The sequence below is a fragment of the Acomys minous genome (genome assembly GCF_964271855.1).
Source record: "Acomys minous genome assembly, chromosome: 15".
In the NCBI taxonomy this organism is placed as follows: domain Eukaryota; kingdom Metazoa; phylum Chordata; class Mammalia; order Rodentia; family Muridae; genus Acomys; species Acomys minous.
The window spans coordinates 24,160,983-24,186,919 of NC_140497.1; the positions used below are offsets into that span (position 1 = coordinate 24,160,983).

Here is a 25,937-nt window from a genome sequence, read left to right on the forward strand (position 1 = left end):
GGCTCCCACATCCCTTCCTTTCTTTTAATTTATCTTTTGAGAGTTTCGTAGGTACACCACTCCACTCCCCAACTTCCTTAACTTAAAGAAAAGTGGGGGAGCGGGAGGGGGGGGGGCGGTGAGGAGACCCAGAGATACCGTTGAGCCTGAAGAACGCTGACTCAGCTATTTATTGAGACAACAACCATGGGGGAGGGGGAACCTCGGCAGGGAAGATGGCATTTGTATAGGTCCAATCAATAAAACTGAAAAAAAGTATCAGTTCTGGGAAATATAAAGAGCAAATTTCACTTTGGGGTCTTAAGTTAGTAAGCCAGCTAACTGCATGACTAGAGCACATGTAAGGAAAACAAGGTTGTCATCCGAAGCGCTGTTTGCTTCTGCCATCCTACAACGGACACCCACTTCATCCTAGCACACCTATTGGTCACGGGCTCACATCAGGAATCTCAGCGGAAGCGGAGACAAGAGGCGAAGCATGAGTTCACGGAGAGCCTGGGCTTCAGAGGGTGACCTTGTCTTTAAGGAGAAACAGTAATGCTACCCTCACGGCCAAGGACTTCCATATACGGACTAAAAGAAGTGTGTCTTTGCTGAGAGGCAAGCCAGGTTCCTCTGGAAGGCCTCATACACTCTCTCGAGAGCATGCAGACAGAGCAGCGCACACACACTTCAGGGAATAAATACTCTCCTACACGACCTCCAGCAACCTTCTGTGGAAGCATCTTTCTAATCCTGAGCCTGCATCAACCTGAGGAGCATCCTGGGTCCTGTCAGCAGTCCCTGTAGCGGGTTAACCTTTGACCACAAGGTTGAACACCTGACTTCTACTCTTCAGCTCGCTTCCGGGTGTGCTAAACACACCAAGCCTGTCAATGTGCTTGCTTACTGCACAAAAACCCTAAAGCTGGCTGGACAGAGTCTGCCTTCCTCCCGCCCTGGTCTCATACCCGTCTCTTGTTTGAGCTGAAATAACATCAACATCATGTTCCAAATCAAAGTTCCAGCATCTTTTTAACAAAAACAAAACAAAACAAAAAAAGCTCAGAAGTTAAAATGACCTAATTTGTTTGGCAGCTTATTGGGAGGCCAGAGGCTCAGAATACAAGCCGCATTCCGCCAGCCACTTTAGCAGCAGCACCATATTTGGTAATCAATACCCTGCTCCACTAGGTTTCTATCCATACGGATTAGACAAGTCCCAAACATTTTAAATGGTACAGGATGATGAGCTGGGGGAGGGAGAACATGCACAGGAAGGGGGAGGGGGAGAAAGATAGGACACAGCGGGACACACACACACACACACACACACACACACACACACACACACACACACACCTTGTGCTTTCAATTAAAACCTAACAAGACCCATCTCTGGCTATAGTACATGGTGTTGCTTGGGGTGGGGGGGGGGGGAGTACAGTAAAGTGAAAAAAAAAAAAAAACCAGGGGACTCTCTGCTGCTCAAAATCAATTTCTGCCCCTCCAGCTAATAATTTACCAAACTCAATTATAAAGAAAAGACCCGTTTCTCAAACGGCAGCATATATTTACATGGCTCAGAAACAAGATACTTTCTAGAAATCAGTATTAGTGTGGGGATAAAGAAATTGTTATTTACAAGCCACGGGACCCAACTGCTGTTACAGAGCAGGCAGCATCTCCAGCCATCCCGATCGGCCAGGACTCAGAGGCCGAGCCCTGCCAGGGCAGCCTGTGTGAGACAGTAAGGAAGGCCCTGCAGACCACTGTAGTCCACTGCCTATCCGAGAACACAGGGCGGTTTCACGTGAGGCTAAGTGCCTTGGGAGAGCAGGTGAAAAGCATGATGGATGATGAAACAGTAGTGACAGAAGTGGCGGTGAGAGTGGGCATGAACAAAGGTGAGATCACACAGGGGTGTCCCCAGGCATGGCGTGTGTGGGGGGGGGGGGGGGGTAACGCAGGCCCTGGGTGGCTGAGGTCCTCACAAGATCAAGTGGGGACGTGCTTTGTTTGCAAGTGCTGGGCCAGTATGATTTTTGATACAGCATATCTGTTGCAGGACAGGAAATTTACATATCCAAGACTGTCCGGTGATGCTAACACCACGTGTGCAGCGGTCCCGTGGTCCTTTTCTAGAATGGACCCTGGGGGACCAACATCTGTGCACTGTGCCCTTGCTTCTCCAACCATAGCTGATTACTTAAGGGACAGACGCTCCCCTAAATGAATGAACAATCTTTTCTCTCTTGGGACGGACACCTTGGGACACAGAGACAAAGGCAGCCAGAGCAGTCACTTTACCTCTCGTATATCCCCGGTGTCCGGTCCAGGCTCTCCCAGCACCCTAAGGCCCAGGAGAGTGTAACCTGGTGGGGTAAACGGAATGGCTCAATTCTGTGTCTAACAACCAGGCCCCTCCCTCAGTGAGCAGCTCCACTCACTGCTAAGGAGTGGCCTGCCGCTCCTCGGCAATGAGTTTTAGGGGCAGTGAAATCATTTGTAGAAAGAAAGAAAAAACAACCGTAAAGAACAAGACACTAAGATAGGGGAGGCGGTGCACGCCTGTATCCCCAGCACTCAGGAGGCAGAGATAGGCTGATCTCTGAGTTCAAGACCAGCCTGGTCTACAAAGTGAGTTGGGACAGCCTAGGCTACACAGAGAAACCCTGTCTCTTGAAAAAGCCAAAACCCAAAACCAAACAAACAAAAGAACAAGGCAGCAGTAACATATACACAGCTACTTAAAGATATCCACGGGTATATTAGGCTCTTGTCTTTTTTTTTTTTTTTTTTTAAAGAAAAGGGAGAGACAGGCATAGACTGTATTGTTTGAATTATTTTTTTCTTCTTCATCTGTGACTCCAGACAGGATCCAAAGAGGTGGTGTGGTGTACAGTCTCCTCTCTGGGTTTTATGGAGAGTTCCTTTACCCTTCTTGTTAGCCTCTTAAAGTACCGCAACAACAAGCCAGGTGGTGGTGGCGCACGTCTTTAATCCCAGCACTTGGGAGGCAGAGGCAGGCAGATCTCTGTGAGTTCAAGGCCAGCCTAGTCTACAAAGTGAGTCCAGGGCAGCCAAGGCTAACACAGAGAAACCCTGTCTTGAAAAACAAACAAACAAATACCGCAACAACCTTAAAAGGGCACAGGAAAGGACTGTCTTTTTCTTTTTTTTTTTAAGATTTACTTATGTATATGAGTGCTCCATTTGCATGTACACCTGCCGGCCAGAAGAGGGCATCAGATCATATTACACATGGTTGTAGCCCATCATGTGGTTGCTGCAAATTGAACTCAGGACCTCTGGAAGAGAAATCAGTGTTCTTAATCACTGAGCTATTTCTCCAGCCTATTATTTGAATTCTTACATAGTTTAATTTAGTTATAATTGATACATTTATGAGAGAGGTTTTTCTCTACTTCCACAAATTGCCCTCTGACCTCTACATGCATATTGTGGCAACCAAATAAACAAATAAATAAATTCTTTCTGAGAAGATCACATCAGAATCTGGCATCAAGGCTTCCTTGTGGAGGGCTCAGCCTGGGGCAGAGCCACAATAGGCATCACAGCACACAAGGCCTGGTTGACATTTTCCGCTTACCTTGAAAAAATTATGCTGGGCCAGCAAGATGGCTCTGTGGATAAAGGTGTTTGCCGTGTAAGATCGACAATCTAAGTTCCACTTAGAGCTGACCCCACAAAGTTGTTCCCTGGCTGCCACAGGTGTCAGGGCATGCCCCCCTACCTACCTATCTCTTTAAATTTACTGAAAAACAAATCCCTGGTTAGAGAATAATTGTGCAGTTCAAAGCATTCCTGTTACCCACATACAGGCTCCTGAAAAGCTGGCGTATTACTACACACACACTACCTTACAAATCGTCTGCGTCTGTACACAGCTTTTAATCCTATTTTGAACATTATAACACTATAGCTTTATAAGTAATATTGATTCTATTGCAGCTTGGCTTCCTAAAAATGAGGACCGTTCTGTGTTTTTTGATCCAGGGTCTAACCCAGAATCATACAAGGAATCCCAGCACTCAGGAGGCAGAGGCAGGTGGATCTCTGTGAGTTCGAGGCCAGCCTGGTCTACAAAGTGAGTCCAGGACAGCCAAGGTTACACAGAGAAACCCTGTCTGGAAAAACCAAAAAATAATAGTAATTGTGTTTTTTGAGTTTGTTTGTTTTTTTAAGGACAATGTCTCACTCTGTAACCCTAATTCAGAGAGGTTCCTATCTCAGCCTCCAATGCACTTCCAGGCTGTCACCATGAGCCACCACACCTGGCTAGCTCTTCTTAACTACTAAGCACCTCCTTTAAAAACACCTTGTTTCTCATGAAACCTAGCATTCGTGTGACTTACTTCTGACTCTTGGTGGCTGAGCAGCCGTGGTTCGGCAATCTGCTCGTTCCCTTGTGCTGCCTTTTGTTTCACTATTGTAGCCCTGGCAGTCTTGGAACACACTATGTAGACCAGGCTGGCCCCAAAGCCAGAGTGCTGGGATTAAAGGTAAGTGCCAGGAAACATGGCTTACTCCCTTTCTACGATGGTAATTTTCTACCCTCTTTATGGGCCATTCACCTCAGTGCTGACATACAGGTTCGCATTGTGTGATTGTAATTCATTACCTGTATGATTAACAGCCTAACCTTACTCAAACCTAGTCTCGCAGGCTTTACCATCCATGGATTCAACTGTCTGCAGACTGAGAATATCTGTCTTTAAAAGAGAGAATCCAGAGCTGGGCATGGTGGTGCACTCCTATAATCCCAGCACTCGGGAAGCAGAGGCAGGCAGATCACTGTGAGTCCAAGGCCAGCCTGGTCTACAAAGTGAGTCAAGGATACAGAAAAACCCTGTCTCGAAAAACTAAAAAACAAAACAAAACAAAACAAAAAAACCAGACTACTACTTAAAAAACATTAAAACCATCCAGAAGAGCAACGTGTGGCATGCTACTTTTTACTGTTAACATGACATAACCTAGATAGAGGAACTGCTCAGATCAGACTGGCCTGAGGCTGTGTGTGTGAGAGACTGCCCTGACTGATGACGGATGATGTTGGAGGCCCCACCCCACTGTGGATGGCAACTGTACAGAAGAGAGCTTAGGATCAGGGCTCGGCTCCAGCGCCTACGCGGGGGCTCTCAACTGCTACTCCAATCCCACCGTATCTTGATATCTCAACATCCTCTATTGGCCTCTGTGGGCCCTGCACACATATGCACAGAAAACCCTCATACAAGTAAAATAAAAATGAATAAATCTGGCTGCACATGGGAGCGCGTGCCTTTTGTTTAAGTGCTTGGGAGGCAGAAGCAGGGCTTCTGGGTTTGAGGCCAGCCAAGTTTACATATTGAGCTCCAGATGAGGCAGGATTCACTGCACAGTGAATCCCTATCTTGAATGAATGAACAAACGAACGAACGAACGAACGAACGAACGAAAGAGTGAAAGCCCCTTATCCAAGCAAGGTGGTGGACAGGACAGCAGGCAGAGAGCTCCCCCACAGCTTGAGTGTCGGCCTTGAATTCACTCCTCAGGGATGGCCCGTGACCCTTTCCCTTGAGTTGTCTTGTCTGTGTGATTTATCACAGCAAGGGAAGCCAACATGCTGGTGCACACCCTGTATTCCAGGACCTGGAGGCCAAGGCTAGAGGGTCTGAAATCAAGGCCAGCCTCGGGCCACAGGGAAGATTCTGCTTCCGGCAGCCAGCAGGAAAACAAACAGAAAGCTGTGCAGCGCTGCACACTGAGTTTCTTTCTTGTCACGATCCCTGAACAATGCCATCTAGCCACTGACTCTGGATGGAGATATGACAATTCCACCCTGCCCAAACGATAGTCAAGTTGTGAGTGCTTCCCCTTAGGAGTTACTTCTGTAAATCCTGTGACAGAAAACCCCTCTGTGGGAAACTGATGCACCTAAAGATATGTGAAATATAATTCTCTTTTTAATGAGATATGTATGCACACCACCCCAGAGGCTCCTCCCTCGCTGCAACTGTTTGTAAATTCTCAGTGCTAAGCCTGACAGTTTTTCGTTCTAACACAAAAGAAAATTAATTTTGTCCTTTCTACCTTTTTTTTTTTTTTTTTTTAATCTCCGTTTGGTCAGACACCAGCCGACATCGTAAGCAAGCTGCTCAGACACTCTGCACTGCCTCCCTTTCTGAAGACCCTGCCATCTCCCCACAGCTGCAGGCAGACCTCCCCTGCTTTCTTGTGCTCTATCAAAAAGCACAGCTTTCTTCCTCTTCAACTCCCACTTCCTGCCGGGAATTAACAGCCTGCTTGCCCAATTGCTTTTCTCTCAAACTCTAGTAAAATGGTCCTCCGGCTTCTATCAAGATTAAGAACTCACAAAAGGAGAGCCATATGCCCTAGTAAGCTCTACACCCCACCCCCAAATTTTAATTAATTTACTGGCAGGCAGGGTATTATGTACCCCAGGCTAGCTCAAACTGCCAATCCTCTTTGCCTCCCCTTCCCAAGTACCTGCATGAATCATGGGGTGCCAGCACACCCCAACCCAAGCCACTGATTCAAATGTATGCTCTAGTAAGCACCAGAGAACCCAGCCCCATCCTCCTCAGGATATAACCCACTGGCTTCTTCTGGTTAAGGCTGATGGACCCCACTTGCTCTCTCACGATCTACTGGATCTGAGATGCGTGCACAGCAAACAAAAAGTACAGCACAGCAGCCATGTCCGTCCAAAGGCTCGGCTTGTTGAGACTCTCCTGTTGAGTCTAGCACAGTGCAGACTGTCCTTTCTCTACACCCAACTCCACATGGAAACCCTCTCCAGCTTTAAAGAATAGGGGTTCCAGAAGCAGCCCAGCTGGGTGTTTATGCCAAAACATGGACAAAACGGCTTTTTGCTTAAGCAGCACTGTTTTACCCAATCCATTCTTACAATCAAATAGAGTACTTTGTAGCAGGTATTACGCAGACTATCAGAATGTGGGGGGAGGGGGGGCATTTTCTTTTACAGTAACCTGCTTTAGTCTTCTTAGTCTTAAGAACCTTCTACCTCAGAGCTGGAGAGATGGCTCAGCAGGAAAGAGTAGTACCCCTCTTCCAGAGGACCTGAGTTTAATTTCTAGCACCCCTCTGGCCTCCATGGGCACTGCACTCACGTGCACATACCCACAGACAGACATACACACAGACATATCATTTAAACTAAACCAAGTCTTTTTAAAAAGCCGTCTAACTCCCATGCTGTTAGAGAACCATCAGAAGACCTCCCATCACAGACCCCAGAAAACAATCAGGACTCGAGGAGAAGGCCCTTGAGTCAAAGCCAAGTGTGCTGCTGAGCCAATGACCTTTCTGTACTGGTAACAGCCCCTTCTGCTCGACGATGGCTCAGTTTCTGGCTGTAAAACCTCATACTCCGGAGTTCTGCTATTATTTTCTGGTGTCCCCAAACACAGAGCTCAGCAATAACTCATTGCTGCCCCCACAGCCCACAGCTTATGAGCAGCTTCTCTACAACTCCATCTTTACCATGGAGACGCTGGGCCACCTGCTCCCACCTGCCCGCGGGCCTGCCTTATCACTGCCTCCACATGGGTGATGGCCATTAACTATGTCTTATTTCTCTTTACACAGGCGCTCTCCTCCTGGAAGGCTCAACAATTCAAACAGTATGGTGAGACCGGAGGGAGGGTCAGGAAAGCGGTTTCCTGCCCAATTATCAGTACACAGCAAGCATTGAACAACTGAGTTGAATCAACAGTGTTGGTTACTGTAAGCACTAGCAACCGAAAACAGTACCCGGGGGAGGAAGCACTAACCCAGCACTCAGGAGTAAACACAGTGGCGAGCTATGCCGATCGGACCGGTGGAGGTTTTTTCCTGGGTCTTTAGATCATCACTTGGCTGGGCTTCACCAAACAGTAGAGTGGTCGCCCAGCAACCTGCTGCTTGTGTAAAAAGCTCACCTCTCCCCGCTACAGTTGACCAGCGCCAGGTAATAACAGTTGAGAGAGTGACTCCTCTTACCCATTCTGAGACACTTTAAAACTCAAATTCTTCCGATCACAACAGTATGTGGGAAAGCCACGGGCAAGATGCGCAGGGATTGGAGATGGTTTAATTATACAGTATTATGTTCAAAATATTTCTGTTGGCTGGCTGAGGTGGTACTTGAGAGGCCAGAGGAGTTCAAACTCGAGGGCAGCCTGGGCTCTGCAGCGAAACTCTGTCTCAAAACAGATTTCTTGTACCACAATGAAATGTATTTGAGGCTTTTCTCCTACTTCAAAAATAAACTGTGTCCATTTAGCAATTACTCTTTCTCCTTTTTCTTTTCCAACTCTTTCCCCACCAATCACTAATAATAATGTTTTCAATCTCTTTGAATGATATATGAGATAAACGATTAAAATGTATCATGTAGTCTTTTCTGATGGGACCTTTTTATCAAGAATGTTTTCCAGGCTTATTTGTGCTGTTGTAGCACATGCCAGTATTTTACTGACTTTTTTTTGTTGAATAACATTCCACTGTATAAATATTAACTAGCCACACTTAGCCTTTCACCAGCTAACAGTCATTAGACTGTTCCAATTTAATTTTTTAAAAACTTATTTATGTGCATGGACACATACATGCATCCTGGTGCCTGTATGGAGGTCAGAGGACAACTTGTGGGAACCAGTTCTTTCTCACCACCATCTGAGGATCAAACTTATGTTGTCAGTCATGGCCACCGGGGCCTCCACCCGCTGAGCTATCTCACCGCCCTGTTTCAACCTTTTTACTGTACTGTGAATAAGGCCACTACAGTCATCTTTACCTCCTTCTGAGTGGAACTGTATCACAAGGTCATTCTATGTTAACTCTGCTAAAGAACAGCTAACTTGTCTAAAGCTGTCAGATTATGCCCACCACAGATGCTCAAGCCTCTTGATTTCCCGACTCCCTGCAGACGTAAACTACCTGTTGCCCATCTGTGTCAGCTGCCTACTGCGTGTCGAGTGATGCCCTGTTATGGTATGGATTTGCATTCTTCTATGCTGCTGTATTTCAAAACAGCTTATAGGAAGAGTACGTCCTCTGTTTTCAAAGAGCATTTTGGTCACAGGGGGAGGAAGTATCCCGGGGACAGGGCTTTCAACAGAACAGAAGGAATTTAAGTTGAAAGGCCTGCCTTTTACTTTTAGAAATTAAAAGCAAAAGTTAGAAATAAGAGCTGTGTTCTAAGGCGGCTGACGGGCGTGCCACTTCCATCACGGAACAGCAGGTAAACACACACTTTAAAAGATGCTCCGAGGTCTCGTGGGGCTGAAATGTGAAACAGATTTATAGTTTTCTTGAGTGTTATCAGCTTTCACTTCTGCAGGCATCATAAAACAAGATTAGAAACAGATTTGGAGCAGCCTTTAGGCAAAGCTCTCTCTAGAGGTCTGCAAACAACCTTTTCATTCAGCTGAGCCCTAAACGCTGAGTAGCAGGGCAGAAACAAACGGCTCCGGGTCCTCTACTACCACTAAGGGGGCCGGGCTCATTCAGAGACAACAACAGGCAACACTTAAAGGGAAGAGCACTACTTAACAAACGCAGAGAAATGAAAGAGGTTAAAAAAAAAAAATCAATGCCATGAAACTCTTTCTTGCTTTACTGTTATTTCTCAAAAGGAATTAGAAGTTTTCTACCATTTAATAAACAGCACTGTCCAGTAGTTTAAGAAGATGAAATAGTGCAAATGGCAACTGAAAGCTGCAAGAGGACGGGGCTGGGTTCTCTGCTGCTCAGGCAAGAGTATAAAGCAGGAAATTCAGTTTTAGAGACTTCCTAGCCTAGTGTGCTCTCAGCTGTGGGCAGGACTGTTCACGGCCTGGCTTCCTACCAATTAGGGATAATTGGAACTTTGAGGGTGTGTGCTGGGGGCAGCTGATGGCCACCTGGCATTAACAGAGGAGGTAAGAATGACACAGAGCTACCAGGGACAGAGCGAACCTCATCAAGGGGCCAGCACCGAAGGCGGCACCAGGCGTGGGTTCAAGGCCCGGCAGGGTGCGGTGGGTGCTGTTGTTAAGCTCCTCTTAAATGTCAGGACCCTCTGCCACATGAAGAAAGGAAGATCCATCCGCGTTAAGCAACCCACTCACGTCCCCAGGTGGGTACCTCGGAGCCCAGAGTTCAATTTTCCGTTTCTCCTGATTGGGACAGGTTTCTGATTTTATAAAGGGCGCATTGTTCAGATAATAATCAAGGTTGTTGTCCGCTCTCCACTGTGCTGAGGCCTGGGCGCACGTGGGTTCCAGGGAGGAGCGAACAACGGGAAGCATCCATCAGATGCGACTGCATCTCATACCTTTCCTAAATAAGGACATTGCTGGCAGAAACGGCAGGACTGCTAACACCACAGCAGTTAACAGCAGGCAGCTGGGCCGGTGCCCACGGAGACACTATAGCACACACCAAAATCACACCCTGTTCCTTTTCTTAATCCAAGTACCTCCAAGAAGTGCTTGTCCCGGCTTTGCCTCAGAATAATCTATTCCATGCCTAGTCTAGAATGTATCCAGAGGTTTAGCCATCATTTCCAGAAGGTGTTATTTTTACGTCTGACGAACTAAGGTTTCTGAGTACAATAAGCTTGACCATGACAGAAGTCTAATGTCATCCCTCATTAGCCAGCTGGGTGTGGAAGGACGTCTGAAGATGTTTCCTCCTGACCAGGCTATTTCCTTAAATGCAATGCATCTTCTGCTGTTGTTCACGTGATAAAGGCACTGGAACCCACATACCCACCCTCTTCCACCCTCCAGTCACTAAGCCAGCTGCCTCAGGTTAGGAGTGCGAGTGTTTTAAAGAACACAGTGGAGAAACCCTTATTGCTGTCCCAGGGTGGTCTCGCTTGATTGATTCCCTTCCACTTTCTAGTCAGAGGCCATAAGAGAGCCACTGGTCCAGGAATACTGTCAGCAGTGGCTAATTACAGTGGCAACTATGAAAGCAACACCTGACGCTGAGGTCACAATTGTGCGGCACTTCCTAGACAGCAAACTTTCACTCCATGTCAAGGGGACTAGGCTTTGGGGTCTACGGCTGCCCGGAATCAAACACCACCTGTCAGGTCTTTTTCCTGCATGCCGGATTTCTTAGCTCTAAACTGAAGGTGGAAGTGGTTTCTCGGCTTGCTGTGGAGAGAAACTGGGAAAAGCTGCTCCTGTGGGTGGTTAGATTAACTAACACACCACAGATAATATATACAGCTCCCAGAGGCCCGGGGCTTACAAGGAAGCACACTTTATCCCTCCAAATGCAGCGCGCTTCCTTCTTCCTTGTCTCTCTACCACTCTAACTGCACGGCCAACTCTTCTCTCCCTCCCCCACCTTTTTGTTGAGGTGTTCATATCCCTTGCGGAGGCAAAGGGTGGCATTCATCCTGGGCTCTGGAACTGCCAGCTGGGTGTCAGCGGTGGGACCCCCGAGCTGCTATGCAATCTAGCGTTGTGTCCTTTGAGAGAATTCTTTCAGAACACCTGGCTGTCCTTCCTCCATGAAAGGCTGAACGCTGTTCTGCTTTGCAGGCCTCCTTTCTGGGGTTCACACGCTGACCGGCTCCTGGGGAGGCCTGGGCTAACTACAGAGACTAGATCCTCTGGTGCAGAACTGAGGTAGACAGGCACCGGGAGGTATCCGTCTCCATCCACCTTGGCTATCCACACAGGCTACACTGATTTCCACTACCACACATTTACTTTCTGCTAGCCAGGAACCCTGTGCACATAACCATGCCTGAGGAGAACCTGCTTTGTATAGGATGACTATAAAGTCATGACAGGGCCTTTGAAGAAACTATAAAGTCCATCTTGAACATGTCAGCACAATCGAAGCTGACCAGAGTTTATTTTCTAAAAGGTTAAGAGGGCATGGGTGTTTGACCTTTGGCCTCTATGTTCTCAAACTCTCCTGAAAAGGATGATTGAAAGACTGACAATGACAGGAAAGGGCTGTCTACAAGCCGAATACAGCCAGCCAGCCACTCATTAAAGCAGAAGTTTACAGTGTGGCTTTGAAATAGATATTATACGAAAAGGAACACGGGCCAGAGAACAGACGGTACTCTTTTACCCAGGGGTCCTGACAATAGCATTTTCAACTCCAAGAACTCTGGAGATAAAAAAGGGGCGACTGCTCTGGAAGGGACAGTTGTGTCCTGGGTATTAAAACACAGAAGTACCTAAGTGATTGTGGCAGGTTCTGAACCAAACTCTAACCTCTCCACCTTCCTCACTACTGCGACAGTATGTGGCTATAAGCACCGCCCCGTCCCGTCATGAAGGCAGGTTTACTCCTAATACTTCCATTCAAACAAATAGGAACCAGAATGAAAGCTTCAATGGGGCCGGGGGATGTAGCTCCGTTAGTTGGCTTGGAGCTTGCACAGCATATGGGGCACCCTAGGTTTGCTCACTAGCGAAGGCTCTGTTAGCGGAGCCTGGTGCTACATGACTGTAGTCTTAGCACTTGATGTGCATGCAGAAGGCCATTCACGATTGCAGAGAGAGCTGATTTAAAGGTGCCGTCTCAAAACACAACCGACAGTGTATGCTGGAGTTTGGATCAGCAATGTCAAACACAGGGCTCTGGGCTTAAGCCAAAGCTGCTGCTGCTTCTAATTAATAATAATAAAGATCATCATCATCATCACCATCATCACCGGGTGACGTAGAACAAGCTTTTGAACAAACCTTTTCCGTGATCCACACGTGTTTATTAATGTTGGCCAGAGACACTGGGCACCAGGGAAACTGAGCACTCAGAGTTTTGGCAGTCAGCTTCATGGGTTTTGATTTTGGTTTTTGGAAATCAGTGAAGCGTGTCTACCTCAACCAAGTACTTTCTTGTACTTAAAAGGCCTATGTGTGACTCAGTAAAAAAAATTACACAATTAGAAGTGAGGTAAAGAAATAGAGTTGGCTGAAGAAATGGCTTGGCAGTTGAGAGCACTTGCTCCTCTTCCAGAGGATATAAGCTTGGTTCCTAGCACCCATGTCAGGTGGCTTATGGCAGCCTACAGCTTGGGAACCTGTGCCCAAGTAACAGACAGACAGACAGACACACAAGTTTCTAAAAGTCAATACAGAATAACAGACAAGTGGGTAAGTAACCCACTCACTTCCGTGTTCACGAACGTGACCCTCACTAAATGCAATGGACACAGCTAGAGGACATAAAACTAAGAGGGGGGACTCAGAAAGAAGCGTACAGGAGAGGGCGATGACGTAAGATCAAAGTCCACGCACACATACACAATTATACATGTGTGCGTGAAAAAATAAACACATTACTTTAAAAACTAGAGCAAGGCCAGGCGTGGTGGCACATGCCTTTAGTCCCAGCACTTGGGAGGCAGAGGCAGACAGATCTCTGTGAGACCAAGGCCAGTCTGGTCTACAAAGCAAGTCCAGGGCTACACAGAGGAAACCCTGTCTTGAAAAACAAACAAAACAAAACAAAAAATCCAGAGCAAAACCAAAGGTATGACAATGTAGGGATGTAAATAGCCTCTACATTGTAAGTTCACCTGTGAACAAATGCTTAAATCACTGCCTTTTTTATAGTCTGTATTACTGAACCAGAACAGTCAAAAAAAACTGATGCCTTTTATCAAAGTGTAGCGGACAAAAGAGGCCAAGAGGATTTGTATGTGAACTCTCTATGCATTGCAACTTAAAAACTGGAAGGCCAGTGAGATGGCTGCGTAGGAACAGGCCACCTGCCACCAGCTCTGAGGATCTGAGTTCCACACTAGAATACCATGGTAGAAAAGTGGATTCCTGAAAGCGGTGCAACACAAACACACCATACACGCTCACTACATAACACATCCCTGGCTGGCCTTGAACACACAGATCCACCTGCTTCTGCCTCCCAAGTGGTAGGATTAAAGGCATGCACCATATGTCAGTCTCTCAAAACAAAAAACAAAAAACAAAAAACAGAAAAAAAAAACACTAAAATAAAAGAAGACCCACATGCTGGCAAATTGAAAGTGGCACTCTCTTTCCCAAGACCATGAAGTGCTCAGATTTGCAGCTTGTACAAAGCACTAAGGCCGGGATCACTCTGGGAAGAACTGAGTTTGGGCGCACACTCCATATGCATCCTGTACCCGACTACAGAGGTGTCTTAAAGACACCATCCCTTTTGTAAAGATGACCCAAGTGTGAGTGCCCTGGTGTCTACAGCTCTGTAGGGCGGACGGGCTAAGGAAACACATTTAGCGTCCTCTTCTCTCTGCTTTACCTAAGTGCCTGTCAGGTCATCTGAGGACCATTTAGCTTGCTGTGCTTTAAGGATCGTTCTGGAAAGTTTACTCTGAGCTTTTATTAGTGGCTGGTGTAGAAGGCAGTCGGGGGACAGGGGGGAGGAGAGAAAAACAGCGCTCACATAAACAGACTCTACAACTGAGAAAAGACAGTTGCCCTGAACTATCTGGGGCTTTTGAAAGGGTTCCATTTTAAGATGAGACACGGGCCGCAGTGGGCCCTCGGTGTGTTTTACAGCCCCGCTCCTGCCTCCCAGTTTCTCTGCAGGGGCCTGTCCCACTCCCACACCCTGTACACTTCTAGGCTTCCCCAACACTAATGAAGAGCAATGCTGAGGAGCCAAGTACGTACATCCTCACAATTACAAGGCTACACAATTAGATGGTAGAAACCCCTCAGAAGGAAAAGGTTCATTATATGTTAAAAATCATATGCCTTCTACTTTCCTAAGGATAAAATTGGGTGCCATCTATACCGACTTATTTACTTACCCTCAAAGTCATTTTACTGACACTAGTAACACACAAGTATTCATGGTAGGATGAGAAATGGGCAGTCTCAAGAATACAGTAAAAATTCAGAACAGAGGGGGTAACATTTATGCCTCATAGCTTTCTTCTTTTCTTTTATTAAAGTCAGGCTGGCCTCAAGCTCATGACATAGCTGAAGATGACAAGTGTGCTGGGATTTGCACCCAGAACTTTGAGCATAGTAGGTGAGCAAGCATTTACCAGCTGAGCTACATCTAACACCTCAGCCAAAATATTTTTTCTTTAAAGTGCTTGGGACAAAACCCAGAGCCTTGCACTCAAGAGGCCAGGCAGGGTTCTACTGCTGAGCTGTATATCCTGCTTTTTAAAACTATTTTAAACGTTTAGCACAAACCATATATAGTTCACACACTTGTTCCAATCGAGAACTGAGCTTAGGCCCAAGATGGCTGAACATAATATAAACACTAGAGTCCAAACTTTAGGAGTCCACTGTAAAGTATTTCCTGTTTTGTACAGAGAACAAAACAATGAGGCAAAAGGCATGTGACCCAGAGGAGGCCACGTCATGGCTCGCCCTCTCCACTGCAGCACTGGGAGGGAGTTCACTTGTGATTAGAGCTGAGAGCTGCGGCCGAGTTTCTCCCCTCCCGCCCCCCCCCCCCATGCAAAAACCCAAAGTCAGAAATCTCCCCAGCAGCTGAATAAAGGGAAAGTTCAACATAGAAACCCAACTGGAGCTAGACACGGACGGGGTGCGGTGTTAAAGAGGAAAGACAGAGGCTGCAGTATGGCTGCCCGCTTTCCAGCACTTCAGGCCTGAGCCTATTAAGGGCAATCCTGCAGCTCTCTGTTCCTACCTCAGAGACCCAAGGAAGGACGGACTTGACTAGTGATTAATTACAACTCAGTGGTTCACAAACATTCTGACCTCAATGGAACTTGGAATTCCAAAGAAGTTATTTTTAAGCCATTCTGTAGGAAAGGGTACTTTAGGAATAAAGGCCAGAGCTCTCTCTGAAGGTCATCGTCAATCAACTGTGGCTCTGCCATACTCAATGCTGGTACGTCTGAACCACTCAGGGACTAGAGAGATGGCTCAGCAGTTAAGAGGGCTTACAGCTCTGTCAGAGGATAGAGATGATGTCCCTCGACGGCGTCCACGTGTGCCATTGTGAGGGCAACCACACACACACACACACACACACACACACACACACACACACACACACACAGAGTTAACTTGTAAAAATTGATTTAATTTGACCTGTTCATGCTTTGAGGTAGGACTTATCAACCACATATAGGGAGAGAGGAAAACTGAGGATTAAAGAGGCTGAAACCATTAAGTTATTGAGCCAGGATTAAAACAAAGGCCGTGACATTGGAGCTGGCTAAGGAGAAGGCTTATCAGGGGGCTGGGAGTGTGGTTCAGTGGTGAGCGCCCCGTCTTCACATGACTTGAACACTGTACGGTGTCTCTTCCTCAGTCTCTCATCTCAGTTGATTGGGACACAACTCTTTCTACAGGTACAAATTCTAGCAACGTTATGTACAGCAGCACAAACCCTTCCAACATAGACAATGATACGATCTTTTAAATCAGCAGCTAGTCTGTTTCAACCTTGTAGCAGGTTTTCTGAAGACGAAGGAGGCGCCAGACATGGCTGGGCCGGGCCTGGGATCCTAACACTCAGCGGGGTGGGGCAGGGGACTGAGCCACAGGACTTGATGTTGATAACAATGGGAAGAACCAGAACTTTCCTCGGCCATTTCCGAGGCAACAGCAAGGTCTCCACTAGCTGCTGCTTGCTTACGATTCTGAGATGTCTACATAGTTCATCAATTGTATCTGGAAATCATGACATTTGCCTAAGTGAACACCGAAATTCTAGGGCAACTGATGCTGAGGGATTTTCTGTGGGTTCTATATACTGTTGTTTTTCAAAAGGATGTGTAGAAATAAGACCTTTAAACTTTGTTCCTTCATTACAATGGAGTATCTTCTTCCACCGAAACTCATTTTCACACCTCACAACGCCATTGTAAAATGTATTCCTTCAAGGTACTTGTATACTCACTCTCTTATGGCAGATGCCTTGTAGGCAGTAAATAAAGGGACAGCATCAGGCTCAAAACGCAAGAGAGACACTGTACCATTGTATTCATGAATTTTCCCCTCAACTGCTGTTCTGAGAAAACTGTTTTGAACTTTTTTGTTTGTTTGTTTTGTTGGAGACAGGGTTTTTCTCTGGGTAGCCCTGGATGCCCTGGAACTCAATCTGTAGGCAGGGTTGGCTTCGAACTCAGAGATGCACCTGCCTCTGCCTCTGGGAGTGCCGGGATTAAAGGTGTGCGCCACTAGCCCTCAGCTCGTTTTGAGCTTTTAAAACAACCTTAACAACACGTTGCCACATAACTATTTAAAACACAAAAAAAAAAAAAACCAAAAAAAAAAAACAACCCACTTTGGATGGTTTTATGCCGTGACTCAGTTCCTTGGGGAATTGCCTTGGTTTTTCAAAATGTCCTTCTGCTGGGACTTAAGACTATTTTTAGAATTTACGATAAGAATAGACTTTGCCAATTTCTATGTTAACATAACATGATCATGCTCACTAAAATATATATTTATTATTATTTTGCTTTTTCTCTCACTAGAAGTGGGGAGGGGTAACGAGCACATGTGTGAGGGTGCTCACACTTACATGTGCATGCAGAGAGAATGCGGAGGGTCCTTTACTCTCCGTTTCCCTCCTGTGACTTTGAGACAGAGTTTCTCACGGAACCTGGAGCTAGGCTGATGGCTAGCCAGTCCCAGGGACCCTCCTGTCTCTGCGCCCCTCCACACACAGCGCTGCGGTTACAAGGACAAGCGCAATCCCTTTTCTGCTGGTCCTGGGGATTTAACTTAGGCCCACATGTTTACAGAGCAAGCTCTCTTGCCCAATTTCCACAGAGCACTAGTCGGCTTTTAATACAGGCCTACGTAGCTGAAGCTGGCCTTGAACTTGGATGCCCCTGCTTAAAACTCAGCTTTATATCTAATTCACTCTATTCTTACACTTACCAAACATTACGTGATATGGTTCCAAATTCTACAAACGCTTGCTCTCTCTTTTCACTTATACACAAGAAACCCTAGCTGACCTTATCGCAAAAAAAAAAAAAAAAAAGAGAGAAGTCTTTAAGAAGGGATGGCAGTAGAGCTGGGCAATACAATGCCGTTCAGCACGTGAAAGAAACTCGTCCAATCCCAACACTGAACAGTGAAGACTTTAGTCTGGGGCTCTCTCACTCAACTCCTGTAAAGACACTCAGTAAGGCACAAAGCACGCGCCTGCTTATAAAGCATTAAAATACATTATATGGGAAATACACCATCAATTGAACAATATCCTGTCAAATACACTGTTCCTCTTAAAGGAGCTAAGACTCGCTCTAGCTGCCAATTTCTAGTTCATTCTAATTGCAGGCTTAAGACCACAAGTGTAGACCTGCACCACTGGGCTGGGGTTGAACTCACCGAGAAGGGAGAGACAACACGGTGACTTGGGGCGCCCAGCTGTGTTGTGAAGTTGGTAATGCGGATGCTAAGGCTCTAGCACTGTTCCTCACGACACACTAGCGCTCTGCCTGTCGTGGTTCCACACAGGGTCATCATTTTGTCTACAGGACCTGGAGGTGGTTCGGGTACAGACAACATCTCCAGGTGCTGTGAGAACCTGTATCCTTCCTGCCTGGAGGATCCCACCCCTCCTTCCTCTGATCTGCAATTTCCAGTTTCCCACTAGATGGTCAAGAAACACGTATTCTCCTAATGCAACGGCTAACAATGGGAGTCGAACAAACTTCGTACTTCAGTAAAATAGGTATTTTTTCCCCAGCACAACACTGATTGATTGATTGATCGGTTAATGATTGAGACTCTATCTTCCACTATATCACAAGACATCTTTCAGCCCTGGTCTCCCAAGGCACTGTAAAAAAGCACCACCATTCCCAGATCTTCAACACAACTTTTAAGCTGTGGGCTAGACCTTCCGAGAGAAGCTTACTAACCATCCCAAACTGCAGCTGAGCTGGAGAAATCACAGGATTCAACTCTCATGAACACTTGTTGTCTGGTACTTTTTAAGTTTCCCTATTTTTAAAATGTACTTGTGTTGTGAATCATTTGCGATAGATTGTTCGGGTTTTTTTTTTTAATGGTAAAGCTGGGGGAAGGGCTAAATTGGACAAATATTATTTTACTTGCGCATGCGTGTGTGTGTGTGTGTGTGTGTGTGTGTACATGTACATTCTGTAAGTGCATATGGGCACGAGAGAGAGGGGGGGAGGGAGAGGGAGAGGGGGGGAGAGAGAGAGAGAGAGAGAGAGAGAGCGAGCGAGCGCCTGTGTGTTTGCACGTGTGCATTCCATAAGTGAATGTGGACATCAGATGACCCCAGGGCGGAACTCTGGGCATCAGGCTTGCATCTGGTAAGCCGTTTCCTTGCCTCTTGGGCAGTTTTTGAAGCCCCAAATAATGCACAAGGTTGAGAAAAAGCAAAGGGCCCAACATGAAGCTCCACACAAAAGCATGGGCCTGGTCCCCACCACTGTGACGTCCACGGTGCTTTCAAACTCTCCAAGCCAAGGGTAAGCAGTTATATAAACAGATTTAACAGATAAACACTGGGTCAGGTTCATGATCTCATCTGGCAGTCCTGTGCATTTCCCATCCAAAAGTTCCATCTGGGTCCTCATTAACCGGGGCCTCTTCAGCCACCTTGAGCAATAGGCTACAGAGAAACTAAGGGAGAAAAATTCAAAAATGATAAGAAACACACTGACATGGTGCCATGTGGGCGGGGGAAGGCTGAGACAGGCCATCTGGATACTCGCATTTGTGAGAAGTTTAGTTTAGTGGAAATAACTGGCCCAACGCACAAGCTGTATAAATATTAAGATCAAAAGTCCTAACTTCCACAGCTGTCAGGAAAGCCTGTGTTTCAGGAAACAGACCGATGGCACAGGCGTCTGCCTGACAGAAGCCTTCATTACACAGCCTGGGATTCCTCCAGTACCTGGCCCAGGTGATGTTAGAAGTACCCAATATTTTCATTTAGCAATGTCCCTTGAGCCTATTTTTCTTTTCTTTCTTCTCTTTCTTTCTTTCTTTCTTTCTTCTCTTTCTTTGAGACAGTTTCTCTGTGTAGCCTTGGCTGACCAGTCTGTCCTCGAACTAACAGAGATCTGCTGGCCTCTGCCTTCCGAGTGCTAGGATTAAAGGCGTGCGCTACCATCATCCTTGGCATAGGGTCTGATACCCTAACTACTGAGCTATTTGGCTTTTCTCCCTTGACACTTTAGAACCAAGTACATCCTCATGAGGAACCTGCCCTGGGACAAAGGAAGTCAAAGAAAGTCACATGAAATCATGGGGTCACTGCAGACAGACACCCTGTAACTCAAATGTTTGCTTCAATGTTAGTCAGAGTCAGGAAGATTTCCTGACAACATTTTGGGAGGGCTTATTTGTTTGCTTGGTTGGTTGGTTTGGGGGGGTAGGGGGGCAGGGAGAGTAGTATGTGGCACTATCCAATGCTCTTTAAAGCAGCACTCACAAAGCAGAGACAGGAGGATCTCTCTGAGTTCAAGGCCAGCCTGTTACATATAGGGAACTCCAAGACAGTTAGGATTACCAAGACACTGCCCCCCCCCACAAAAAAAAACCACCAAGGAACAAAAAAAAATTTTGTCACAAATTATTAGGCAATTTTCACTATTTCCTAAAACATTTCATTACTGCAAGCAAAAACTCTACAATAATTAAGCAATACCTCGGCATTCTGTCTTGCCCCCAGTCCCTGCTCACCTCGAATCTACTTTCCTGCTGCCTACTATTATATATTCTGAATATAATTAATGACTCTTAAATTATATGCTTAAAGGTTGTTCAAATGGCAAGGTTTTGTGTTAACATAATTTCAAAATACCTAGTGAAAATGTAATCAAAACCACTGAGTTGTATGGTGCATGAATTATATCAATTTAAAAGCAATAAATAAATAAATATTATCAATTAGAGATCACACAGATCAATTAATACACACTAGCTCAATTAAGAAAAAAAAAGCATACTGTCAATTAGAGATCACGTAGCTCAATGTGTGCATTCTGGGAGTGCACACACTCCCGCACTCCCTTAATTAAGAATGTGAGCTGCAAAGGCAAGCCGGAGTAATTGATTCTACCAGACCTCTACAGTTCTGCTATAACTTACAACAAGTCTGGCTAAATCCTATGCAGAGGCCGTTTAAGACAAGGGGGAAAGAGATACCCAACTAATGGCATGTACATTAAAGGCGAAGAAGCTCTATGAGCCAATCATTTCTGTCCCCCTCGTGGGACCTCAGCTAGGATCCTACTGACACCTGCTGTTCCGAGGCACTAGCCACCATCAGCATCATTTATTAAAACAAGAGTCCTATCGGGCACCGACTAATGGCAGTGGCGAGGCGCTCAGATCTTAAGAAACAGCAGAAGTGGCATCCCACTGCCCCAGGGCTTTACCCTTATGCTTGTGTGCATCTGCTAAAATTCCCCACAAACTGGAATTTTTACTAAATCAGGCTAACTATATATTTGACCTTCAAACACACAAACAAATCCTCCAAGTAATTTGGTCTCATCAGCTCTCTTATCAATTTTTCACGGAAAAGAGGAACCGTCCCAAAGCGACAAATGTATGCAAGGGACAAAGCAGGCTAGGCATTTTGCTATTATGTTCAAGGATGGAAGAGAAGTTCCTAATCATGTGACTATCAGAAGTGTAAGCAACTGAAAGAGAAATCTGGGTTTGAGTTGTTCATAGCATAATTTGGGAGCTTTTCCTACAAAAGCAAAATATACAGCTTTACTCAGGGGATGTGGACAATCCCTGGTCACAGTGCTACCACAGCCTGAGGACACAGTCCCAGACGACTGTCCAACTGAGTGAAGCTCAGGCTGCAAAGCCTCTTGGAAGCCAGTGGGTTTAGAAATTGTCTGCAGAAGGCTGACACTAATTACTTAATTAGGGAGTAACAAAGTAACAAGGAAAGCTCTGAATATGGAAGTGGTTCCTGAGAGATGAGGCGCTTCCTGGATCGGGCTTTGCATTTCTCAACAGTGGAATCGAACCAAGTATCACAGCACTTAACCTCTCTAAGGATCCGGAGGGCCCGACTGAAAAGAGACTCAACAAATGACACAAGGGACATTTTGCAATAGCTTCCGGCAGCACACGTTCTTAACGCATCAATTACAAAAGATGATCTGGAAGGAGTCAGTAGCTCCGCCCCCAGGAAGATGACCAGTAGCTTTTTGCTTAGGTACACTGCCCTAGATGGGCCCATTTCCTTCTTTACAGTGAGGGGTACCCAAGCTCCTCACAGCCACAAACAAACTGGGTCATGGCTATCTGTCCCGGACAATGGGAGATAATAGACTCTAACTGCCACCAGAATCAGTGTAGCAACAAGCCAGACAGAAGGGAGGGGACTGAGATGTAGGGGTCTGACTGAGTCACCTAGCTCCATCCCCCACACTCCTCCTGACTCACTCAGCCCCTCTAGGTCTCTTCCCTAACTGTAATACTGCACACCAGGTTGGCCTCGAACTCAAAGACCCACCTGCCTCTGCCTCCCGGGTGCTGGGATTAAAGGTGTGTCTCACCATGGCCCAACTGCAAATGTTTAATCAATCAGAATAAAAATTATGATCTAAAAGGTAAACAAGATGAAGAAAAGTAGGTTCTGATTTGTTCTTGGCGTAGGTGTTCAGAGTGCAATGGTGGCCAGGCTATGGCCCTATGCAGACACAGCTGCATGCCACCACTCGTGTGATGGGCCCACATTACAATACGGCCTACGCCAGGGATTTTGAGCACTTCAGTGAGACTGCTAGGGAAAAGTGAAGTGATACTTAATGATTTTGTCAGGTTTTAATCTAGGGAGAAAGCTTGAGAGGCCTAAGTAAACTGATGCATCTTTCTCTGCAGGACTTAGGAACTTGTATTTCTTATGACATCATCCTGGCAGGAGTCAAAGTATTCTTTTCCTTCCTTTCCTCCTTTCCTTCTTTCTTTCTTTCTGTCTGTCTGTCTTTCTTTCTTTCATAATACGAAGGGCTGGAGCCAGAGGCTTCGAAAGCTAGGCAAGTATTCCAATATTAAACTGTGTTCATATGTTTTGGGTGGGTGGGGTTGGATGGCCCCGGCTGTCCTCAAAGTCACTTTGAACTTCTGATCCTCTTGTCTCTGCCCCTAGATTCTGGGATTATAAGCATGAGTCATTACACTAGGTTTTATGCCACGCCGAGGCCAATGCCATGCTAGGCAACTCAGGTATACAGCCCAGGAGCAGAGACGTTCTAAAGAGACAGCATACTGTGCCTCGCCCCTTAGCTATCAGGCCCCTGAAACAAAGGACCTAAGGAAATAGAATTTCCCTCAAAAGAAAAGGCTCGCTTCCTTATGCCAAAAAGGGAGATTGTGTTTCCCAGAAAGAGACCACACAAGAGTGCTGACAACTTGCAGCACAAACCAGGAGCCAACACAATGATGGCAGTAGAGGTCAGGCAGGCCCCAGCCTCAGGCAGGACTTCTGAGCTGTGTACACCTACAGGCTGCTCCTTAAACCTAAAGCATATCAAAACACCAATGGTGGAATTTAGTAGGGGATTTCTTCTTATTTGTTCTATTTCCCTGTATGGCTACACTGAAGAAAAACAAAACAAAACAAAAAAACAAAAACAAAAAACCAAACCTATCTCTGTGCGGTGGTTTGAACAAGAATGATTTCCACGGGCTCATATATGTAAATGCTTAGGGAGTGGCACTATTTGAAAGGCTTAGGGGGTGTGGCCTTGTTAGAGGAAGTATGTCACTGGGAGATGGGCCCAGTCTCTCTGTACCTGCTGCCTGTAGACCAGGATAAAGCTCTCTGGGCTGTCCCAGCATCATTTGTGCTGCCATGCTCCCCCACAAGGCACTAAGAAAGCCTCTGAAACTGTTAAACAAGCCCCTAAGTGAATGCTTTCTCTCTTTATAAGAGTTGCCATGGTCACGGTGTCTCTTCACCGCCACAGAACAGTGACTAAGACACTGCCTCACTATTATTTGTCTCTTTAATGGCATGAAGAGGACAAGAAGCTGAGGATAGATTCTTAGGGCTACTGTACCCCAGGCTTTGATGCTAATAACTCCAGTGACACTTACACGTAACTACTGGGTTTCTACCATTTGCATTACCTAAGGAACTGCGTAGATCAGGGCAATGCACACTTACAATCAGAGATGCACACTTACAATCAGAGATGCACACTTACATTAAAGTGATGCATACTTGCATCAGAGCAATGCACACGATCAGAGACACACATCAGGGTGATGCACGCTTAGATCAGAGTGATGAACACTTACATCAGAGTGATGCCCATTTACAATCAGAGAGATGCACACTTACGTTCAAAGCGTTCTTTGCAGCTTCTGCTTCTGAACGACTGTCGAAACTGACAAAACCTACAGGCTGGAGGAAAGAGAGACAAAAATCAAGAAAGAAAGGGACAAAAAAACCCAAGATCAAGGAAGCCCTGGCTTCTAGGTCAAGGGTAGTGTCTAACTGAAGAACTAACATAAAGAAACGACCACAGGCAAATGGGCAGAAGTCAGAAAGCCAATCCCAAGGAATCGGGGCCTTGTGGCTTAACCAAATTCTCGTGTGAATCGAAGGGATGGTGAGGGCAGTTCTTCAAGGGCACAGCCAAGAATTCAGAGAATCACGTTTTTAAAAAAGAAAAACAAAAACAGAGGTGGCTGGAAGGTGAGCAGCAGTGAACGGGAGACAGAGGAAGATCTGGGTTGGAGAGGTTCTAGCTTCCTAAATCAAAATCACTGTACCTCAGCTTCGTCGTCTTTTAAAATGCAAAGAGAAACCGAATCACCTTTTGGTTCACTGAAAGTGCAAGGAATATAATGACACAATGGTAAAAAGCCCTGCGCTCTCGCTGTGCACCCACAACTACAAGACAATCCTTTCCATCTCATGGGCAAAGCCGCGCCTTTTCAAAGGCCTCCTATTTACTCAGGCATGGAAGGACACTGCTCAAAGTAACAGGCGCTGGCTCCCTTTAGATCTTTCAGTGGGCAGGCTGCCTGCAATTTAGTTCATTTCTGATACAGCAGAGGGTAGGCAAGAGGTGTTCGGCTTCGAAAATAAGAAACGTTTAGTTAATTTCTAGGAAACTCATCAATTACCACCTCTAAACCATACTTTCTACACCTCAGTCTACATCTTGGATTCATCTGTGGTTTTTGTTGTTGTTGTTTTGTTTCCTTGATTTTAGGATTTATTTTACACACACACAGAGGGCTCTGCCTGCATGTACACCTGTTTGCCAGAAGAGGGCATCAGATCACATTAAAAATGGCTGTGAGCCACCATGTGGTTGCTGGGAATTGAACTCTGGAAGAACAGACAGTGCTTTTTTTTGTTTTGTTTTGATTTTGGGGGATTTTGTTTTGGTGTTTTTTGTTTTGTTGGTTTTTCGAGACAGGGTTTCTCTGTGTAGCCTTAGCTGTTCTGGACTCACTCTGTAGACCAGGCTGGCCTCAAACTGACAGTGATCGACCTGCCTCTGCCTCCTGTGTACTAGGATTATAGGTGTGCGCCATCTAGCCATCTCTCCAACCTGGTTTTTGTATTCTGAGACAGGGTTTCTCTGTGTAGCCCTGGATATCCTATAACTCACTCTGGAGACCAGACTGGGCTCAAACTCACAGAGATCCACCTGCTGGCAATAAAGGTGTGTGCCACCACCACCTGGCTTTTCATCTGTGCCCTCACAGGTTCGATGGAAGTGTGATATTCTTATATAATCTGCAAATATTCCATGAAAAGAACTAGGCAGGAATTGTGACTAGGGCTTAAGAGATGGCTCAGTGGTTAAGAACACTGACTGCTCTTCCAGAGGACCGATGTTTGATTCCTGACACCAACATGGTGGCTTACAACTGTCATGTGTAACTCCAGTTCCACAGGATTGATGCCCTCTCTTGGCCTCTATTGGCAATGACTATAGAGAGCTAACATACAAACAGGCAAAACGCCCTTATATCATAGATGTG

The 25,937-nt window shown here is 46.1% G+C and overlaps 1 protein-coding gene across 5 annotated transcripts in view; it reads right to left on the reverse strand.

Annotated features, from left to right (window-relative positions):
- RBPMS (RNA binding protein, mRNA processing factor) overlaps positions 1 to 25,937 on the reverse strand; it is a 153,192-nt gene that overhangs the window by 60,100 nt on the left and 67,155 nt on the right. For all 5 annotated transcript variants that reach the window (XR_014775184.1, XM_084760378.1, XM_084760379.1 and 2 more), the window contains exon 4: positions 24,277 to 24,339. Coding sequence is in view for 4 of the 5 variants with exons in the window: in XM_084760378.1 (XP_084616504.1) it covers positions 24,277 to 24,339 (63 nt within the window). In the remaining variant the exon portion in view is untranslated. The remainder of the gene's footprint in view (positions 1 to 24,276; positions 24,340 to 25,937) is intronic.